General features: G+C 33.5%; 1 protein-coding gene and 2 long non-coding RNA genes across 19 annotated transcripts; 1 reads left to right on the top strand and 2 right to left on the bottom strand.

Annotated features, from left to right (window-relative positions):
- Positions 1-5012: 5012 nt before the first annotated feature.
- LOC131616873 (uncharacterized) lies at positions 5013-7761 on the bottom strand. The gene is made up of 3 exons (XR_009288288.1): positions 7303-7761; positions 6395-6530; positions 5013-5794 (listed from the first exon to the last, which is right to left on the bottom strand). It is a non-coding gene; the product is annotated as an uncharacterized LOC131616873 (long non-coding RNA).
- A 6486-nt stretch (positions 7762-14247) lies between these two features.
- On the top strand, positions 14248-17599 carry LOC131616871 (uncharacterized). 17 transcript variants are annotated; one of them, XR_009288285.1, is made up of 9 exons: positions 14249-14589; positions 14697-15140; positions 15239-15515; positions 15628-15735; positions 15847-15933; positions 16017-16147; positions 16339-16499; positions 16733-16918; positions 17091-17599. XR_009288285.1 is itself a non-coding variant. In XM_058888330.1 (7 exons), the coding sequence occupies exons 4-7, from the start codon at positions 16105-16107 to the stop codon at positions 17101-17103; spliced, it is 363 nt and encodes a 120-aa protein (XP_058744313.1). In that variant the 5' UTR covers positions 14261-14589; positions 14697-15140; positions 15239-15933; positions 16017-16104; the 3' UTR covers positions 17104-17599. The 17 variants fall into 17 exon arrangements, 1 of the variants encoding a protein (XP_058744313.1); XR_009288287.1 differs by having other exon boundaries at positions 15842-15933; XR_009288283.1 differs by having other exon boundaries at positions 15239-15520.
- Positions 17600-21021: 3422 nt separating this feature from the next.
- Positions 21022-22376, bottom strand: LOC131616870 (uncharacterized). Its single transcript, XR_009288271.1, has 4 exons — positions 22106-22376; positions 21834-21921; positions 21658-21735; positions 21022-21539 (listed from the first exon to the last, which is right to left on the bottom strand). It is a non-coding gene; the product is annotated as an uncharacterized LOC131616870 (long non-coding RNA).
- Between the last annotated feature and the right edge of the window lie 230 nt (positions 22377-22606).

The following is a 22606-nucleotide window of genomic DNA, read 5'->3' as shown; positions in this document are numbered from 1 at the left end:
TAATTGTTGATTGATGATGGTTTTGGATGGTGGAAGTATGGTTACGTAGGTCTGTGTGGTTCTGTTATTTTTCTACATAATCGCATGTCTGCTAAGCGGAGCGAGCTCGCTAAGTAGAGATGGTCCGCTAAGCGGAGATGCGAAAAGTTTCACTACTGTTTTTGAGTTTTGCACAAGCGTGCTGGTAGCTCGCTGAGCGAACCCTGCTGTCAAAATATTTTTGTAACTTTGAAATGATGTATTTATTGATCTGTAACTCCTTTTTAAGTGTCGTTTGGACCCCCGTGAAGCTACAATTGATGTTTTTCTAATGAATATGATTTGAAAATCTTTGGAAACCTTTTTGAACCTTTTCTTGAATTGTATCGTTTGATGTTGTGATTGTTATTGTGAAGTGAAGTATTGTTGTATGATGATACAACATAGCGACATGATAGTAAAGTGATGCATTACCATGATTGGTGATGATTTTCTTGTTGTCGTTGAATTTCGACGTTTAATTGATGATGTTTGATTGTTGATGAGATTTTTGATGTATGTTATTTTGTGTGGATCTCACATTCATTGAGTCACATCCATTGTATAAAGAGACGATGGCCTTAATGGCAAAAGCGACGATGGCCTTAATGGCAAATAGCGACGATGTGCCCAAGTGGCTAATTTTGAGACGATGGGAGTTTTACTCCAAATGGTACCACATGCATTTGCATAAGTCGAGTCACATTTGAATTGCATTTGAATTGTGTTTGAATTGTTGAAATGATGAGATGTTTGTTGTGATGTGATGACATTATAATTTTGAATTTGAATTTGTTGTAGTAATTAATTAATTAATAACATTGTTGCCGTTTGGAAATTGTTTTGTGATGAAATTGTTGTGAGATGTTATGTGTTAAGAAGTGGTGAACTATGTATGATCTTTTCTTCCTTTGAATATTATCATACGTTCCTTTATAGTGTTTGATATCTCACTCCTTCTGTTTGAATGTTACCCTTTGTTGGTAACGTGCATGTAACGACGAGGTGTAGCCGTTTACCTTATAGCTCGAGTTGGTGTGTCAATGCTCTGATATGTAGCACTCAGGGGATGTTTGCTTGTTTTGGTTATTTTTTTATATCTTGCTGGAATTTGTTGTCGTTCCCTTTATTTTGAGACATGTTGGATAGTAGTTGCCATGTTGGCAAAAATGTTATGATGTGGATTTATGTTGTTATTGGATTCTGCTGCGATGTTACAAAGTTGTTTGGATTTAAATGACTATTGGATTATGATTTCCTCCGTTATAAGTGTTATGTATCTTTATATGTGAGCTTGCATGAGATCTGTTTAAGTTGATAAATGTGACGCCTCGAATCACGATGTTTGTTTTAAAGATTTTGCACTCTAATTTTCCTATTAATTGCCGGGTAGATTTGGGGTGTTACAATGGACACATGCATTTTCTAGTACCCATGTCGTCTCTTTCAAACTTTTTTAGAGGAGTATGGTATTTCCCGCTTCTTTCGCATAACATTGTTACGAAAGTGTTTCTTCTTGTCGTACCATTATACAATCTTCCTATTATCACACCAAAACCAAGGTTTGTTGAATTCCTACGAATCCATGTGATTATGTTTTCAGGATCATCAAACTCTTTCTTGTTATTAAATTCACCGCCGACATCTACCGCCTTTACCACTTCCCCTTCAACATTCGGAGAAACAATTGCAGAAGGAAGTAATTCTCTTGAGATATTGTCAGGGTGCACCATACCAGTTTAAAAACAATAACACAAAATCACAAGAATACTGGAAATAACATAATAGACACGTTCCGTAGATGCACCTCCAAAACATGCTCATCTTCAACACGTTCTGTAGATGTACCTACGGAAGCAACGTTACTTTTTTGACAGAAAGTTGATTGATAATGTGAGCAATGCAACAGATAAAGATGAATGTTTACCTGAAATTCTGTCTTCTCTTGCTCCCTTTGATTTGTTGCACCAAAAAGTTGAAGCTTTAGAGTGAGTGTTGAAGACAAAATGTAACGAGGGAGTGATCATGCTGGTTCAAACTATATCAAATATTTTCGTAGATACATCTACGAAAAATTATGGCGCTAAGTTGTTCCGTAGATGTACCTACGAAAAAAATCCCTGAATTGATTTAATCTACAATTTCTCCCAACATACACTAGTTTAAAATACTTTCGTAGATGTACCTACGAAAAAATTAAATTTTTGACTAAAAAAGATGCTTTCAGATGTGCATCTACAGAAGCAGTGGGCAAAATTGAAATTTTATCAAGTGCCTAAGAGAATCAAGGGGTGTAATGAGACATTCTCTAAATATATTGTGTGGGTTGGAAATAAAGTTTTTTATGTTTAGGGAAACTGTTTATGAATATTTGAGGTTAGAATATAAATTTGGTTAAATTACAGTTTTTGTCCACTATTTTGTCTAATTTATGAAATTAGTCCCCTTATTTTAAATTCAAATGGCTTTGGTCCTCCTATTTTAAATTCAAACAGTTTTAGTCCCCCTCTTAGATTTTTTCATAGAAAATCAATGAGATTTTTTGGTTTTTAACTTATATTTTTATCGATAAAGTGCAATAATAGATTTATATACGATGATTTGTCATGTTTTACAAGTAATTTGTCATTTCAAAAGTGAAAACATCGTTAATTTTAAGTGAAAAAGTATGAGAGGGGGATCAAAATTGTTTAAATCTAAAATAGAGGGACCAAAACTGTTTAAATTTAAAATAGGGGGATTAATTTCGTGAATCAGGAAAAATAGGGGGACTAAAACTCAAGTAAGCTTAAGAAAGACTTGATGTTATTCAAAGTCGACTTTGAAAAAGCATATGATTATGTGGATTAGGGTTACTTGGATGTCATTATGGGGAGAATGTCTTTTCCAAATTTATGGAGGAAGTGGATGAAAGAGTGCATTGAGACAGCTTCAGCATCTATCTTAGTAAATGGTAGTCTTACAGAGGAGTTCCGATTAGAGAGGGGGTTGCGACAAGGTGATCCAATATCTCCATTTCTTTTCCTTCTGGCGGCAGAAGGGTTGCATGTTTTAATGGAGGCGATGGTAGAGTCCAATCTTTTTACAAGATACATTATAGGTACTGAGGTTACAAAAGTAATCTCTCGTCTTTAGTTTGCCGATGACACCTTGCTTATGGGGGTGAAGAGTTGGGCTAATGTCAAATCCTTACGGGTTGTTCTTATGTTGTTCGATGTTCTGCCAGTTTTGAAAGTTAATTTCGACAAAAGTATGATAGTGGGTCTTAATATTCATGCGTCTTGGATGATCGAGACAGCCTCGATGCTTCAATGTAAAATTGGGAGGGTGCATTTTTTTGTAGTTGGGTCTACATATTGGTGGAGATTCTAGAAGGTTGGCTTTTTGGGGTCCGATGGTAGACCTTATTAAAGCTAAGTTATCTTAGTGGAAGAGGCGAAATTTATCATTTGGTGGCCGTTTAATACTCTTGATTTACGTCATTGATTCTATCCATATCTATGATCTTTCTTTCTTCAAAGCTCTATCAGGTATAATCACTTCCTTAGATTTTATCTTCATGATTTTCTTCTGGGGTGGGAGTGATAACTATAGGAAAACATCCTGGATTGACTGGGCGACTATTTGTAAAAATAAGGAGTTTGGGGGGTTGAAGGTTAGGATGATGAAGAAGTTTAATATAAATTTATTAGATATGTGGTGTTGGAGGATACTAGTAGAAAGGGACGAATTATGGGTAAAGTTGTTGGGAACTAGGTATGGGGTGGAAGCGGGGTAGGTGAAGGAAGAAGGGATGTGTTGTTTCAATAGGTGGAGGGATGTCTGTCGGGTTCGGGATGGGGGATTAATTGGTGAAAGTTGGTTTAATAAGAATGTGCGTATGTAAGGGATTGGAGTCAATACTCTTTTTTGGATGGATATTTGGGTAGGAGAAGTGCCTTTATGTGAGAAATTTAGTTGGCTTTACCAGATGTCTGAGCTTAAACGGGAGTCAGTGGCTTATATGTGAAGGTGGAGAAAAACACAATAAAGGGGGGATTGAATTGTGTTCTTTATCAATTAAAATTCCCTTTTTTTAACGTCTTTTCTTTCTTTCGTTTTATCATCTATTGGATTATGCTTTTGGTGTTGCGGAAACATGTGAAAGTAGAACTACATAACCAATGAGATGTTCATTTTAACTTCTATGTGTCATTAGAACTTCTGACTGGTCTCAGTCCAGTTCTAAGGAGAGTTTGCTTGAATGTTCTAAGTTAAAACGAATAGTACTGAAAGTAAAAGACACATTCATTTTTATCCTGGTTCACCTTCTGAATAAGGCTACCTCCAGTCCACCTTCTTCAGGTGATTTTCCTCTGTCCAGAGGTCTTAATCCACTATAAATAAATCATGATTACACTTACACAATTCTCCGTCGTGACTAACAATCCTGCACAGCCAACTGCTGTGACTAACCCTGCACAAGCTACCCGCGAGTGACTAACCCCTAGATGTCTGAACTGTTCAGTGATCCCTTCTGGATATAACGTTCATCAATCTAGTAACCTGTGTCATACCCCAAATTTGTCCTACCCCTTCAATTTCTAATTGGCTTAGGCTTTGCATTCATACACATCTCCCCATTAGGTCATTTAACACATCATGCATCATTAATAAATAAATTTGGCAAGGGATCAAGGATCTTGGAAATTATGGCTTCTAGTTCACTCGAGTTTGATTCCTTTGGTTCTTCTTTGAGTATTGAACTATGAAATCGGGGTTTGGTTTCATGGTTATTATGGACTTCGTTGTCATTAGGTTACATGGTTTGTATCATGGTGAAGGTGGAAAAAGGGTAAAGATATCAAAGTCAAAGGCTTGCTTATTAAGTTGTTGGGCTTCCAAATGAAAGTTAGTTTGAACTTTAAATTCAAGTATTGAACTAAAGTTTCACTAAAGGGCAAGTATGAGATACGAAGCTAATTGGTTCGCAAGAGCTCAAGAAAGAAGAAAGGTCATTAAATTCAAGAGGCAATTAGAGGAGAAAAGCTTTGAGTCTCATGGAGATAATATTGAAAATCAAAAGAAAGTTACTTGGAATGCTTCACTTTTCATTAAATTCAAGTTTCTTCACAAAGAAAACTACAAGCTTTATCTCATTATCATTTCAAAATCAAGAGAAGAGACTTTGCCAATTCAAAGACTTGTTGGACTTTTCCATGGTTGGGCTATGATACTTGATATTGAATTAGAGATTCAATAAGGTAGATTTGAAGGTTGATACTAGGAAATTTTATTCGAGATCATTTTTCAAAGCATGGTGTTCACATAGGGTCCATGTGGATCCGTTCAAATTCAACTCTACAAGTTTCAGCAAATTTTCATCAAACCTCATTCATGTTCATTCAAAAATTACAACCTTTATTCACCTTACAAACCATACCAATACCTTACTGTTTTTTACACTTCGGAACATGGAACAAAGAAAAAAGGAACATCATAAACTTATTTCTAAGCCTAAATCTAAGCTCCTAAACTCCATTGAATAAGTTTTAAACTTTCAACTTCCGAGAGCTTTGTTTGGCCTTCATCAGGTGTTAAGAACCCATGAGATATTCACAATAACTCTGCAGCCATTCAAAAAAGGAAAACAAAAACAGTGTCTTAAGCTTCATACTTTCTGCACTTTCAAAGTCTTCGGAACCAATCTTCATCCTTATCTTCGCGTTTCCAAATTCCTTGGCTAAACTTCTCACTCGACTAGCTGCGATACAACCTGCGTAACCTACATTCAAGCCTACAACCAATACAAAAAAGGACCAAATCAGCCCCTGCATAAACCAAAACAGGATGCATACATACACAATTATGAATCCCTGTACAAAACCATTTCTAACCTATAAAAATCTAACCTTTTTCAACAATCAGACCTCACAAAAATACTCATCAATGTACATACAGACCCTTAACAGTCCTACGTAACAACAAACATTGCAACAGTACAGTTCAATACCATTCATATTACACCAAACCAGCTAAGTTCAGGATCCTTACCATATCAAGTCACAATCATGCATAAGATACAAAGGAAAACAATTCAATTTATCAGAGTTTAAGTGCAAATCAAGGCAACATGTGAGGCAACACAATTCTGGCTCAGACTCATTCATTCAAAAGGGTCATCATGCAGTAATCACTCGAGTATAATAATTCCATCCAATGTGTGCACACTGTCAGTTCAAAATCCTTCCAAAATTACACAGTTCATATATAAAAAAAACCTCACCATTAACCACATACCTTCTAATTCACAACCGACATACATTCAATTAACACTGACTATAAGAGTTCTGAAGTTTTTACTATGCGTAACACAACTAACTTTTTACAAACTTACCATATTCAAAACTGCCCCACAAATTTCCCAAGATCCACATTGTGCTCAATCCTGTCCAAAGCTCAGCTTCCATGTGCAGCAAATAGATTTTCGCCAAGCTCTTGATTCAACCGTTACGATATAATTCACGATTACCCTGCAAAACCAACAAATAAAACCAGAAAAAGTCACTAACTGTTTTAACAGAATAAGTAACATACTAATTTCTGTTAACTAACATTTCCTAACTAACCTAAACTAACCCATAACAGAACTTCCCAAACTCTAACAACCTAGTACTCAATAACTCTTATAACTAACTTTTAAACACTACTAACAGAATTCCATAACCAATTCCAACTGGCATAACAGAAAAACAACTTTGTAGCTGACTTGCCATCTCAGTAACTAACAGACTCAACTAACCACAACCAACTTGACAGCTCAGCTTCAATCCCCACCCTTAATTCTCTAACAGAAATTCTCAAAATCCAAGGGCTCTAATCTCTCCTCCCTCAACTGATTTTTCATTCTCAACTTCTATATAAATCAATCTCCCTCCACAATTCAAAATCTTCACGCTCATTTTCACCTTCCACAATTCCTCACGCTCATTCACCACCTCCTTCATCCCTCTCTCTCTCTGAATCCTCTCTTCTCCCTCAATTCTCTCCATATCCATCTCCCTCACTCACCCTCACCACTATACGCTCAAAACCAAAGCTCCATTGAAGCTCCTCACTGAACTTCAATGGAGCAGAGCTAAACCGCATCACTGGTTATCTTAATTCATTCTCACGGACTCAGTCTCTCAATCACTACGGCACACGCAATACGCAACGCAAGAAACACAAAGGAATTCGAAAGGAAGAAAGGATAGAAGAAGAAGAACAACAAAGAGCTAAAGAATAATGGATGCATATCATTACCTGAGTTCCAAAGACATCTCTGGTTTCCTTGCTTTCTCATGGTGAAAAGGCATCGGACCGTTCTCCGGTAGGTAAGCTTCGTCAAACCCTGAACCTTCATCTTTTTCGGTATTCTTGATATCACTGTGAAGCTTAAAACCCCGTGTTTCCTTCCCCCATGGTTATTGTTCAAAAGGCCTCGAGATTTCCATTTAATTTCAGACTTAGGTTAGGGTTCTCTGTGTTACCGAATTAGAGAGAAGAATGAAAATACAATTTGAGAATCGATTTGAGAGATAAGAGAGGAGGTGGTTTGTTTTGTCACGGTGGCGGAGCTAATCTCCGATCGGAGAAGAGAGAGTAACGCTTGGGGCGGCGCCGGTGAGAGAGAAGTCTGAGACGAGAGATGAGGGAGAGTTTGAGTTCAACTGAAGTTGATACGTCGCTTTACCCTAGGCCCCCAAACGCACCGTTTTGCTGTTTTTGTTAATTTTCCCTTTTAATTCAAATTGCTCAATTGAAAAAAATCTGAACACAAAGCCATGGATCACCATATAATCTTGGGCCTGCACCGAGTTCACCCCCTAGGCCCATGATTCGTTTCTGGAAAATAAAAACAGTAACAAAAATAACTTCTCTGGGCCGTTTCTTTTCGGGCCCTGCGCCATTCTTTGCTATCCACACCACTATGAGCCCACACACCTTCTTCTTCCTTTTTAATCAATACAAAAATATCTGCCTTGGGCCAATTGTATATGGGCCATGCGCCAATTACTGAATGCACCAATATTTTCAGTTTCACACCCCCTGGATCCCTATTATTTTCATGCTAGACTTTAGGTTTTTTAATTATTTTTTACTACATTTTTTTTAGATAATAAAAGAGACAATAAAATCATGATTTTTCTAGGTAGATTTAGGTGATTTTAGGATTAATTTTAGTCTTGGAATTTTCTCATAAAAATAGTAGATTTTTTAGACTAATTTTGACATTTAAATTCCTTTATAAAAACCCATAAAAATAGTATTTTTTTTCAGTTTAATTTTGCACTAATGTTTGAATTGCTTATGTACCATTTACATGTTGATTTTTGTATAATTGTTGTGTGATTTCGTTGCTTAGCTTTTGGCCATGTTTTTGGCCTATTTTGTTAATACCATTTTAATACTCCTTTTAGAATTGATCTCATTAGTATGTTAACATTAGATTTCTTTTGTACATAAGCAATAATCATTAGGTTAAGGTTAGGCTAGTCTCCCCTTCTTTCATTCTTTTTCCTTTCAAATTTTTAAAATACTTAATAAATAAAAGATGCAAATCACACGTTACTAATAGTGAGAGATAAATGAGTGGGATTCATTCCCTAATCTGTTTCTTAATCACTTAATGGGAGAGAAATGAGTGGGATTCATTCCCTAATCTGTTTCTCGATCACTATATAATGGGAGAGAGATGAGTGGGATTCATTCCCTAATCTGTTTCTCGATCATTATACACTTTTTATGTGATTCAACTCGCAAACAAATTCCCCTTAAAAAATACCCAATCAAAAACACTTAAAACACCTAATAATGGTTCAAAATTAAAACAAAGTGGAGAAAATGGTGAGTGGCCCGGTATTGGGAACTGTTCATCACTTATCTACGTTATAAGACACAAACCAATCTCTCTTTTTCTTCTTTCTAAGGGCAATGTTATTTCCGCTCGTACGCATCGTAGGTCGATCCCTTATGCAAGAGCGGGAATGTTAACTCCGCCCAACTAAAAAACACAAAAACAAACAGAAAATCGTGAGCCGAGCTACGGTAACTCTGATTCCTGAAAAGGATATGTAGGCAGCGGGGTAGGGCCCGTGCGAGTATAATTCTTTCTTTTCCCTACATTTTGCATTCATTCGCATATAGACATAGACATAGTACACACCCTTTAGATAGAAACAAACATAGGTGGATACCATCGAGTACGATGGGCACGAGGGGTGCTAATACCTTCCCCTTGCATAACCGACTCCCGTACCTAGATTCTCTGGTCGCAAGACCCTGTTCTTATTCCTTGTTAGGTTTCCTGATATTCCTTTCCCTTATGGGATAAATATATTGGTGGCGACTCTGTTCATTTTTCGCGAGTGTGCGACAACCTACACAACAACGTGTTGTGACTGACTCCCTGCACAGTTACCTGTTGTGACTGACTGCAATGGACAGTTCAGTGATCTCCACGAGATATAACATCCATTGACTCCTGGACTCCTAACCTTCACTTGGTCTCCAAGAGATTTCCACAATGACCGCAGCCAATTGTCTTCTCAAGCTTCTGACCTCAACTGGTCGCTCAAGGCATCTTCTGGAGATTTACACGAGTACTTCTTGGCTAAGCATAGTCCTCCTATTCTTAAGTACATCTGTTTATGAAACACTAACTAGAAGTCACTTCTAGTGCCTAAACAATCTATCAGAAGTTTCTAAGATATAACACACTACGAGCAACAACCTTATGTGTTCTACATTTAAATATAAGAATCAAAGATTTTGCAGTCTTCTTTTCTTCAACTTCTGGATGAGATCTTCTTCTTATGGTAAGTAGGTTAAGAGCATCGCCTCTTGTGTAGATTGTTCCTTCTTCATTGATCTTTATCTTCTTCTTCTTAAGTAGATATGGAGCAACAACTTTATTTTTATTTGCTTCTTCAGGGATCTTCATCTTCTTCTGAAAGCAGATTAAGAGCAACAACTCTTGTATAAGTTGCTTTTTTCAGCTCTGTCTTTTTCTCATCAGAGTAAGGAGATTTGAACTTCAGCTATTGAAATTAATTCCTTCTTATAAGACCATTTTCTTCATTGTTGATAAAGTGTTGGTGAACTTCTGATAACTCCAGTGGAGAATGCTGCTTAGCAGCAGAGATTTCTTTTTCACATTCTTATGATTTCTTCACATAGGCTTAATTTAGTGTATGACAACACTATGGATTAACTCATCACATACTAAGTATGTGTTACCTCTTGTGTAGCTTCTGAAGCATGGTTTCTTGTAGTTTCTTTTCTGCTTGTCATGCTCAGCTTCTCTCTACAAATTTTCTCTCAAGGTTTCTCCTTTTCTGCACTCTTTAGTTGCACCATGGATACACACTTTGGATACTTACTTAATGCATTTTGGGTGTACAAAATGGGTGCCCATTCAAGTTTGAAGTTTGATCTATATATATATAGCTTGGTGTGTTACTGTTAGAATCTAGCCGTTGAGATTTGTTTGAAGATTTCTTTGAATACCTTCGTCTCGATTTGGCTCATGAATGAAAAGTGTTGCTCTTGGCAGAATCTTATCTTTAACATGGTGATTATAGTGGATGGAGTGTTTATTTTGGTTAAGCTTGTCTTTTCAATGCGCTGCATGTGGCTTGCTTCTTCAATCAACCTTGGGAGTTGTTTCTTTTAAATGTTGTAACCGTTTTGCATGTGATGATGTTTGTAACGGTTCTTCCTTAGATTATGAGCTCTAATGTTTTATTTAATTTGTATGTTGAGTTGTAGATTCTTTATTGGCTTGTACGTGACTTCTGTTGATGTTTGTATTTTATATGTCACTGCGTTACTTTATCAGAACTTCTGATCTTATGTTCATGTGATCTTCTTGCTGTAACAGATCTTTATGTATATTGACATTCCTTTGAAGCTTCTGATTGTACTTTCTGATTTTGTGCTTGTTGTATGTAAACGTTGGTATTTCTATTTAATTCTTTGAAGATCTTCTTGTTGAGTTCTAGATCCTTGTGATACTGTTGTAGTTGCATGTTCTTCAGAGTGGACTTGTTTTATATTGTTGCTTCTTTACTTCAGATTTGCTGATCTTGGCTTGCCTGACGAATTCTTAATCAGAACATATGATGAATGATGTTTAGCTTCGTCAATCTTCTGGATGTTTGATTTCATATCCGAGCCAATTTCTGATATAGTTTTTATACTGTGATTCTAATGCAACCTGTATAAGACTTATAACATAATATCTGCACACTAAATGAAACCATTAGTAATAAAATTGTTACTCACAAAATATATGTTTGTTATCATCAAAACCAGATTCTCAATCTTGTTCTAACAATATGTTTGTCTTAGGGTGAGGAGAGGGAGGAGGTGAGTGAAGTTAGAGGAGGAGGTTATTAGCATGGGAGGAGGAATTGGTGGAAGAGTGTAGGATGTTATTACTTTATGTCTCTTTATAGGAGGATATTAGGGATGAATTGAGGTGGGTGCTCTCTGAAGGGTCGAGTTACACTATTTGTGGTGTTTACCAACTGCTCACTACTCGGGAAGATCAACAGCTGATGCTGATTTTGGAAGTTGTTCGGCATAAGAAAGTTCCTGTGAAGGTTTCTTTATGTGTATGGCGGATTTTGCGAGACATGTTGCCTACAATGGTAAATTTGGTAATGCGCGACATGGTGGAGTCAGTTCAACATTTGTTCCTTCAGTGTTCTTTCTTTATCCCAATTTAGCAACAACTTCGCTTTTGGATTGGTATTGATGGGGTTGATCCTATTCATACAAAGGATCACTTTATTCAGTTTATTCACTCTATAGGTGGAAATAACTCGTGCCGTTATTTTTTATGGTTACTTTGGCTATCTACTATTTGGGTGTTGTAGACATAAAGGAATAACGGTTTATTTAAAGACAAAGTTTTAAAAATTACTCAAATGTTAGATAAAGTAAAAGTGGTATATTTTTTGTGGCTAAAAGCCAAATCAGGTATGTTTACGATTGGGTCTCATTCGTGGTGGCAATACCCATTAGTTTGTTTGGGTTTACGGTGAAGATGTTGTTTTTGGTATGTTATTTTGACTTAAACTCTTGAGAACCTGGAAGCAACTGGAAAACTCATCAAAACAATGAAGTCGCCATGGAGTGTTTAATTATCCCACGAGAAGGGAAAGGAAAACACTGAAGAAAACATAAAAGGGAAAAAACAATGTCTCACAAACAAGAGAAAAGGTAAGGGTGTCGGTTACGCAAGGGGAAAGTGTTAGCACCCTTCACGTATGTGGTACTCTATACAGTCTGCTCTCGTTTGTCTCTAATATAAGGGTGTGTCTATGAGTCTAAAACTTAATGCTAAGGGAACATGCAATGAAAGAAAAAACAAGTTAATAAATAAACCGATCACTAGAGCTTTCCGAACTCTATGCATGTCTACATACCTCCATTGTGCAATGGAGAAATCAGAGCGCTGCAGTTCGGCTAACTACTTTCTATTTCTACCTAAGGTCTATCTCAATCCACGTCTCCTGGAAAGACGGAATCAAGCACCTAAGGGAACATGCGATCGAACAAGCAACGTCACAAAGACCTAAACATGTAATAGGCAAACATGTGAACAGGGATCACAAAAAAGATATGTGAACAGGAATCACAAATAGGACATGTGAACATGCATCACTAATAAAACATGTGAACAGGAATCACAGGTAGGACGTGTGAACGTGAATCATAAATAAGACATGCGAACAGGAATCAAAGATAAAACATGCGAATAGGAATCACAGATAAAGCATGTGACTAGACATCACAAATAAGCATGTGAACAAGCATCACAGATAAGCATGTGAACAGGTATCACATATAAGCATGCAAACAGGAATCACAGATAAAGCATGTGAAAATGCATCACAAATAAGCATGCGAACAGGAATCGCAGATAAAGCATGTGAACATGTGTTGTACCCCAAAATTTACCCTCATACATTTGCAAATATCATTTTATTCCGAATAAGTGACATAGCCCAATTGATAAGGATTTAAGGATAAGAGGTACAAGAGCGAGAGGTCCCGGGTTCGAATCTCACTTCTAATATTTTTCCCTTTTGTTTTTTTTCTAATTTTAATTTAATTTTTCATTTATATTCAAAATCACAAAAAAAAAAAAAAGTTTTTTAATCATTTAATTTTAATTTTCGTATTATTTAATTAAGCATTTTAAAAAATATTTATTTTTCACTTTTTTTTTATTTTTATGCTTTTATAGTAAAAAAAAAATCAAAAAAATTAAAATGGTAGATTTTGCTCTAGCTTTTTGTCTAAGGCAATTAACATTAAAATTTATTTGAATTTGATTTGATTAGATAAAATCAAAACAAATAATTTTGTTATATTAATAGTCTTAATCAAATAATTTTGTTAGGTTAATAGTCTTAATGAGTAAATTATTTCTTCCTTTTATATTTAATCTATTTTTTCTATATAAATAGACACCAACAATTTTGCTAACTGTCATAAAAAAAACTTCCCACGCACAGTAACAATCTCCACCCATTAACCCTTACATCTCAAAAAAACCTTGTTCTCACCATATAAATCTCTCATAAAAAAATCACTTGTAGATTCATCACTTTACTTTCATGCTTTTTGGTACAATAACATCACACCATACTTCTGTCATCACCCAGAACCACCAATTTTTCACTAAAGCCATTCTCATAATTCTCTCACGTGTAGTAACACACAAAACTCTTAGTTTTTTTTTTACTTTTCAACCCATATAAAACCATTGTCTCGCTTTTTGTTGCTGTAAAAATACCAAAATCCCAAATTCAACATAAAACCACCACTTTCAACTTTGAACACCAGATAGTATAAAATCAAAATTAGTAATAGATTCGTGTTGCCGCACGGGTATTTGTCTATTTGATGTAGTATATTTTAAATGTCATTTTGAGCAATTTTATTATATATTATGTAAGTTAGTTATACCTAAAAAAATATATAAATTATGATAGAATAATAACTTCATAATCATTTATAATAAAAAAACTAGATGAGAACTTTGGCAAGTCCGCCAAGTGTCATCATTCTAAATGTCATGCTATTTTTAGACTTTCTATTTCAAGTAATATTTCTATTTATGTTTTTAATAATATTATTGAATTCTTATATTTCTTTAATTTAATTTAATTAATTCCATGTGAAATACTTAAATATTCCCAACCCCTTCCTATACTGTCTATTGATATTCATTCTCCTTTCCCAAATTTTCCTTTTTCCACGCCGCCGCACAATAGCACCCCCCAATTTATGGTTGTTTATCCAACTTTATGAATGATTCATCTTCCTTCTCAACATCCCATTAATATGCGACGATTGAGCACACAAAAATTGCATTCACGAGGATTCACAGAATTTTCAGAATACAGGAAAAGATTATCATCTTATCTTCTTCTTTCTCTCCTGAGTTGTAGAAGACGACAACAAAAACATTTTCAGAATTTTTCTTCTTCATCATCTTCGATTTTCAGAAAAGAGCACGAATTGCACGAAAAGGTAGGCCAAAACCCTAATTCTCCAATTCGTATTTTTTTACAAGATTATTATTTTTCATTGTTTTATGGTCACAATTGAGTTATGATTTGACGTTGATGATGATGAAGGATGATTTTGAGAAATGGAAGTTAGACTATGTATTGATGATGAAGAAAAAAGATTCCAAAATTGAAGAGTTTGAGTGTTCATGTTGAAGAAGAAAAGATACAAAGTTATAACCCAAGTCGTTGAAATTTTCATAACTGCAGGTAAAATCTGTGCAAAACATGTGTATTCTAACAGGTAAAATCTATTTTCTGGTGTGCTTTTTGTGACTATTAATCATTTTCATGTGTTGTGCTTAATGTGGTGAGTAAATGTGCAAACTTGAGCTTTCTTAGTAGTTTTGAAACAATTTTTGATATGTTTTCACCATTCAATTGTCATGGTTAGGTTTGTATTGGAGCTAAGAGTGAGGTACAATCGAAATTGGCAGCAAGAAAGGTATACTGGATTGGCAGGTTTATACTGGTTTTGCGTAGAGCATCATTTGATGTTATGAAACACAAAAGGTATCACTTTATATCATGCAAACTAAGTAAATATCACTTTTGATTCAGTTTTGAGATTTTGATTTTGATTCAGTTTTTGTTATTTGTCTGAGTTTCAGATTTGAGATTTGTTAGGAAGAGATGTTAGCAGTTGGGACTGAACTCTAGATTTCGGTGTACCTACCCAAACCACTAGACTACTCCTTTTGTTATATGATACTGCTTCTAACCACTTTTTGTATTGTCAATAGCGTGTGCTACTGTTGTATCGTATGTGAAGCTACAGGTGCGGAATTGAAGCTTCAATGGTTGGTGATGTGGAATTGACGAGTCGAGGTGATGTCGGTGTTTGAGCTTATGCATCGAAATCGGTGTTGATGCAACTTGGAATGAAATGTGAAGTTGTGTTTGGTTTGAAATTGAAATGCATTGTTTAGTGAATTTGAATTTGTGTTTTTATTGTTAAATTTGAAATGCATTGTTTATGAGAATTTTGTTTGGTCTGTAGGTTGAATGGTCTGCAGATTGTGTTTGGTTAGGGAGGATATAATCAATTAATCTTGGTTGATTGAATATTATTATTTTCTTTTGGTAATTCTGGATGGAAATTTATTAGGTGGTGAACATTATTCAATTTCACTGTCTACTATATTGTTTCTTTTGCTTCAACAACTTAATCAATTTCAATGTCTACTTTACTGACTAACGTTGTACCATTTAAGTTTAGGATGCTAACATTATTGAAACAACACAAGAAAGATTCTATGACAATAACATAGATGAATACTTCAAAGACATTCAAACAAATATCTCGGTATTCCATTCAAATCCATTATAACTTTCTCTACATCTTTACAATCTTGCACAAGTTTTTTACTTCAAATTTTTCTGATGCAGGAAACATGGTCAGATGAAGTAGAAGATTGGGAAGCATGCAATTCTGATCTGCAGGAAATATGATTCAACTGAAGTTAAAGTACCAGACATGAACAATAATTCACTGAAGACAAAACCTGATGCAGTTCCTGGTTAGTATTGAACTTACTTTAACTAAATTGAGTAATTTTAATATTGTTTTGCTGTCATTCTGTGATCTTTCTATAATTTGTAATATGTAGAGACATTTATTCTGCTTCTAAGTATGACCCTTTAATTGACTTTGCAAATACTTTTTTATTGGTCACCCTTTTAGATTTGCATGTAAATCTATTTATTTCAGATACTTTGGTCAAGCTAATGGAATATGGTGATGACGATGACGACGACGATGATCTAGACGGTTTAAATGAGGAAATTCTTCCCCGTAGGCCAGAAGGGTTCTTGGTTTTGGCTATTGCTTCACTGGGAAATGATATTACTGAGATGAAAAGTCCCCCTGAGGTAAGCAATAGTTATTATCTTATATGGTTTTCACTTACGAAACTACATTTCCATTTCACTTTACATTACTTTAACCTATACTGATTAGTGTTGTCATTTTGTTTCCTTTGATACTCATATCTACATGCACCTATAGCAAAACGAGTTTAATTAATATATGTTTCTAAAATACATATATTCTAAGTTACATACATTTTCCTGCTTCTTATATCATTGTTGTGTTACGCTTACAGAGTAGGTACTATGACATGGTCTCCAGCACAAAATTGGAAGGCATTGATCATGCAACATATTTAAGCTTGGAAGAGTTATGCACGATTTTGGGGTATTGCTTAATGTTAAGCTTGGAAGTCCTACTATATACATGGAAATGGGAAAGGTATGGATGCTTTTTCTCGCGTGGCTTCTGATTCCCATAGGTTAGCAATCTCAGTTCCTCTATTTTTTATGTTCAATGTTCTGATTTGATCTGTCTACTCATTTATCATCTAACACGATTTTCAATTGATTTTTTAACAGCAGAGTTATGAATGATTAACTTTGATTAGGCTATTTGTGTTATTCTTATGAAACCTGTTGATCATTTTGCAGTGAAGTTACTTGAGCCGGATGCTCCAAAAATTGGTTGGATGCAATTTTTCTACAGAAAATTGATGTCTGTTAGCATGTGACCAATTCAAGTGGCTTATCACCTTGCCAGGTGAACAATACACATGGCTGGAGAGAGATCTGACTTATCACTTTAGAAGTGAAAAATGTTATTCAAGAAGGTTGATTCTTCAGTTTCTGGGAAATAACCATGTATTTTATTATGCTGCTCCTGCTTTGGTTGCTTCAAGTATGGATATGAATGAACCACAAGTCATATAGTTTGTCTGTTTTCTTTTCTATTTGACATATATATCATGTGAGTTTTGGATTTCATGGCAACTGGTAAATCATGTCTCATGACTTTTGTCACCTACATGAAATTGGTAGATTTGACATTGCAATCATGCATGCAAAATAATCGTAACCAGGTGTATCACTTACATCTCACTATTTTTCATTAGCACTTTTTATCAATACTTAATAAAGGCTATGAGTATATATTTTAGGCATTTCAAAAAGAATCTCAGTCAGAACAATGTTTGCATTAGATACTTACTAAATAGTATGATGGGACCTTTGTTTATTACATGTATAATGTAGTACAATGATACAACTGGTTTTCTAGGCTTTTTTAAACTTACCCCCTAAATCCTTAAGCATGTATTTGTGCTACTTTCTTTAAAGGATGTGTGGTACTCATTTTAACTTCAGTTGTTACTACTTTGGTTAAAAACTTATTTTTCCTCTATATTAAGTTATCAACTACTTAGCCAAATTTTATTCAAATATAAGTTAGAAATGGATCAATTCCACTCAAAGATAACCCATAAATAAATAAAGTATATTATTTATAGTATTTTGATTAAATGTATTCATATATTTATAGTATTATTATTTAGTTATCTTGCTCATTTTTATTTTAATTTTAAATATAAATGAATATAAATAATACTTTATGTCTTCTCTAAAAAAACTTAATAATTTATTTCAGAAAATTTTAATTTTTTTATATGAAATATCAGTTGTAATGCCACTAATTAGGGACTTTTTATTATTAAATATTGTTTTAAAACTAAGTTTTGAGTGGATAATAAAAAGTATATTATTAATATTGTTTAAAAACTAAGTTTTTAGTGTATAATAAATAAGTATTTTATTTACGTATTTTTGGTGTTTAATTCATTAAATATTTTATTTATGGATTTGTTACTGATACAATGATTAAATATAAAAAGAAATAAATTATATGGTTTACATTTATAAAATTTATGATTTTTCTATTTTAATTTCACATTTATACTTATTTTCTACTTTAATTATTAATTTGATGTTATAAATAAATGATATTTTTGTATTTATTAATTTCATCTAAATTTATTTTTAAAATTTAAATAATATTATAAAAGATCAAAATAATTAACTTATATTTTAAATTACAAATGCAACTTATATCTAAATTATTTATATCAATATATTTATAATTGTTTTTTTTAAAATTATAATATGATTTACCTTGAGTAATTTTTATATGATTAAATTATTTATAAACTAAATGATTTTATATGTTTTTATGATATTTTTTATTTAACAAGTTAATTTTTTTAAAAATTTACACAAATTATTGATAAATTAGAAATATCCAAATTGTTTTTTAATTTAAAAAAAAATTAGTTAAATTTACTTTTTTATGTATACTATTAATAACAATGACATTTTATTTATACAATAACAATCTTATTATAAGTAAAAGTTTTAAATTATAAGTATTTTTTTTAATTTTTTTTTTACTTAGAAAATATTTAATCCGTGCCTCATACGGGTCTAACTACTAGTATTATAAGAAGCTAACAAATATGTATGATCAATGATAATGATGGTACATGACACAACAAGCACGACCCAACAACATAAAATATTTTTACATGACTTAATTTTAAAAATAGTGAAATTTTCTTTAGGAATGACTATTTTTTTCTAAAGTGGATAAAGAAATACAAATATTGTATAATTTTTATAAAAAAAACTACAGGGTACAAAAATATTTCAAATAAAAGTTATAGTTGATTAAAATAAAATAGTCATTATGTGAAAGTGACATGTAAGATTAAATATTTTATTATCGTATTCATGTGCTAATTTTGTGTGTTTAATAGGTAGTTTGGTCAATTGAACAGTAAAAATTGTATCCAAAATTAAAATAATGATTGATTAAGTTAAAATAGATATGATGTTATTAGTGACACGTAAAATAAATAAATAAAAATACTATCATGCAATAAAAAATATCCCATTTCATTTTTATCTAAAAAATTACATGCTTAAAATTTTATTCCAAGAACATATACTAAATAGACACATAAATACATTACCATTTTTGTTATTATATTGAAATTTGTAACATGGATTGTCTATTGAATCTTTTTCAAACTATTTATGCTGTATATATTTTATTTTTTATAAAACAAAACGAAAGATGTAAAGACTCGTTTTAATGCATTTTGAAGAATGAAGTAATTTTGTTTTAAAATATATAAAATTATTAATAAGCATTTTCTCATGTCTAATTTGTAAAAAATTACATATATATCCTTTTTGTCTACAACTCAGAACTTCTAAATATTATTTTAAATGTATAAAAGAAATCTAAAGAAATTGAAGCAAAAAAAAGCAACTTATCAATGATAAAAATAATGCATAAGTATATGAAATCTAAAGAAACAATAATGATATTATCTTATATTTTCCCATTCACATCATAATCATTCTTCATATCACTAATAAAACATGATGAACACCATGCAACAGCCCAAAGCAATTCATCCTGTAAATAAAATTACCAACATTCAATCATGAATATGCATTTCAAATTTTCAAATGTAATGTTTTTTATATTGATCCACAATTGAATTGAACCATAAAATCTTACATTATAGCTACTAATAGATCTATAGTACTTCTATGCAATTGTGATGCTGCTGTCATATTTGCCTCAGTATTTATCCGCAAAATCAAACAACTACAATTCATCAAAGTCAGATACAAATCAGTTCAGCAATTCCATATGGAAATAGAATAGTTCATTATCAATTATAAACTATCAGTCATCTACTATAAGTAAGCATCTAACTTATCAACTATCAGCTATTTTTATCAATATCATTATGAAGTAGTATTTAGCAATCATGTTAAAATTCAGAACATCTAGAATAAAACAAAAATTTCATCATATATATGGTGTTTTTTTCTTCAAATTGAACATGATTAGAAATCGCCTTCATCATGAATATAACTTAAAGATTTAGAAGTTCATTAAGTAGCTAACTTGAATCGAAAAGCAATCCCGGGTTTAATAATACGGTTCACAAAACCGCTTCCCAAGTCAAATGGAGTTGATGCGGTAACCTTCATCATGTCCATGATTCCCGCCATTGGATCTGTTGCTTTACCCATGGTTGGCTTCAGCTGCACCATCAACAGAAAAAAATTACTACTTCATCACATTGTGAAACAAATAAAAGAAGCAAATATCAAAGGAAAAAATGTGTATACAAAGGTCCTCACAAAGATGCATAAACTTGAAACTTGACAGAAAACATGTGAATTGAAAAAATGAAATCAGGTGAATGCTATGAATCAAATTCATTATGTAACATTATAAAATAAAAAGTTAAGGATACATGTAACTCAGTAGGAAGCACACGGGGTATCTTATTACCTCATCTGCAGAATCAATAGTTTTATAAACAATGGATGAGACTTGCATTTCATCAAAAATTGAGCATACAAACCTTAGATATCTTAATAGAAGTCTTGGCATCAAGTATAAACATGTCAATAAGATTAGGCAATATTCCCAAAAACTATTGATTGGAAAAGTTGAAGAGGCTCACTACAATAGATGCATCTGAATGCACAAAATTGCAATTCCTGCACTGCTATCAATCCATGCACTGCCATCAGTGCCGCATCTACCGGACCGTGAGTTGAAGAAAAATTATTAGAAAAATCTAGTGCATTGAGTATTGCTATAGTCCAAGAAAAAACTAATTTGACAACATTGAAAATCATTTATAAGTGAGACGTTCATACAATTACAGTGAAACAATGCACTCCTGCACCAGACACACAACAACCCGCCCTGATTGGAGTCCCAAACGAACCTTTAGATGACGCCTAACAACCTGAACCATACATTTCCGCTTGCCCCACTCGTCAAATAATCTGCAAAACCACAATGGTTTCAACAGGAATTTCATAGTTGGAAGCATTCAACAACCTCTTTTACATCTCCTTGAACCAAAGTAACATAACCAAATAAGTTGAACCCAAGTGAAATCCATGCAACTCCTTAATCACCATAGATTCTCCTCCAACCAAACACTCATTCAACAACTCTTCAATTGACAACGGCGAGTCATTCAACTCCACAACGACAATTGCAAAAGAAACCTACAATGAATACAAGAAACAATATGTAAGTAAGAGAACTCATATGTATCCACACCAATATTCCTCATCTTTCTAAGCCAATAAAACATTTCCACATGCTCCAATGAAAAGAAAAAACCTTGAAAATCCTTGTAATAATTTCTCATTTTTGCATCAAGCATCCTAATCTCTGATTACGCATCAACAGTATGAACATCTAGCACAAAAAAAGAATCAATGTGATGAGCATAACAGAAAACCATAAATGCAAAATAAATATGACAAAAACAGAAGAAAAATCACTCAAAAAATCACCATGAATGAGAAAAGCACAAAGTCATAAACAATGGTCACCACATGTAAATCCTTCGAAAAATATTTGTTGCTTACTTTCTTCTTTCTTCTGAAATCAAAACACAAAAAAAAAAACACCACAGATTAGAAGAAGCGATTAAATCATAACAACATAGATCTAAGAATACAAAGGAGAATGAGTAAAAACAAAAAATGAAAAATGATATCAAAACTATGAATAAAATGAGAAGAAGTGAAGAGAGATTGAAATTAAAGAAGAGTTTCTAAGATACCATAGAATCATAGATGAAGATTAGCACGACTGTTTCTACGTCTGCGACGAGAAAAGATAGGGTTTCAAGGGAAAAGATTAGATTGGCTAGGGTTTGAAGCGAAAACAGAAAGGAGAAAATAGAAAACGGGTGAGAGAGAAGGGAAATCTCCCGTTTGGAAGATGAATAGCCACATCTGGTTTCGACAGCGGGAGGGGAGATTCCACACGATCTGGGTTTACGACGGCGGGATGGGATTTTGTGACTTTTTTTGTTCAGATTTTAGGGTTTGAGCAGAGAGAAGAGAGAAGAGGGAAGGAGAGAAAGAGAGAGAAAAAGAGATGGAGAAAAAAGTGTAATTGCCAAGTGTCAAATATTACAAAGATTTCTTAAAGTGACCAATGAGCAAACTACGTTTATGTCATACCCCAAAATTTGCCCCATATATTTGCAAATGTTATTTGAGGTTAAAAGGTACAAAAGCGAGAGATCCCGGGCTCGAATCTCACTTCTATCATTTCT

Source organism: Vicia villosa, linkage group LG7 (assembly GCF_029867415.1).
Source record: "Vicia villosa cultivar HV-30 ecotype Madison, WI linkage group LG7, Vvil1.0, whole genome shotgun sequence".
Lineage (NCBI taxonomy): Eukaryota > Viridiplantae > Streptophyta > Magnoliopsida > Fabales > Fabaceae > Vicia > Vicia villosa.
This window is presented reverse-complemented; position numbering and strand designations above follow the sequence as displayed.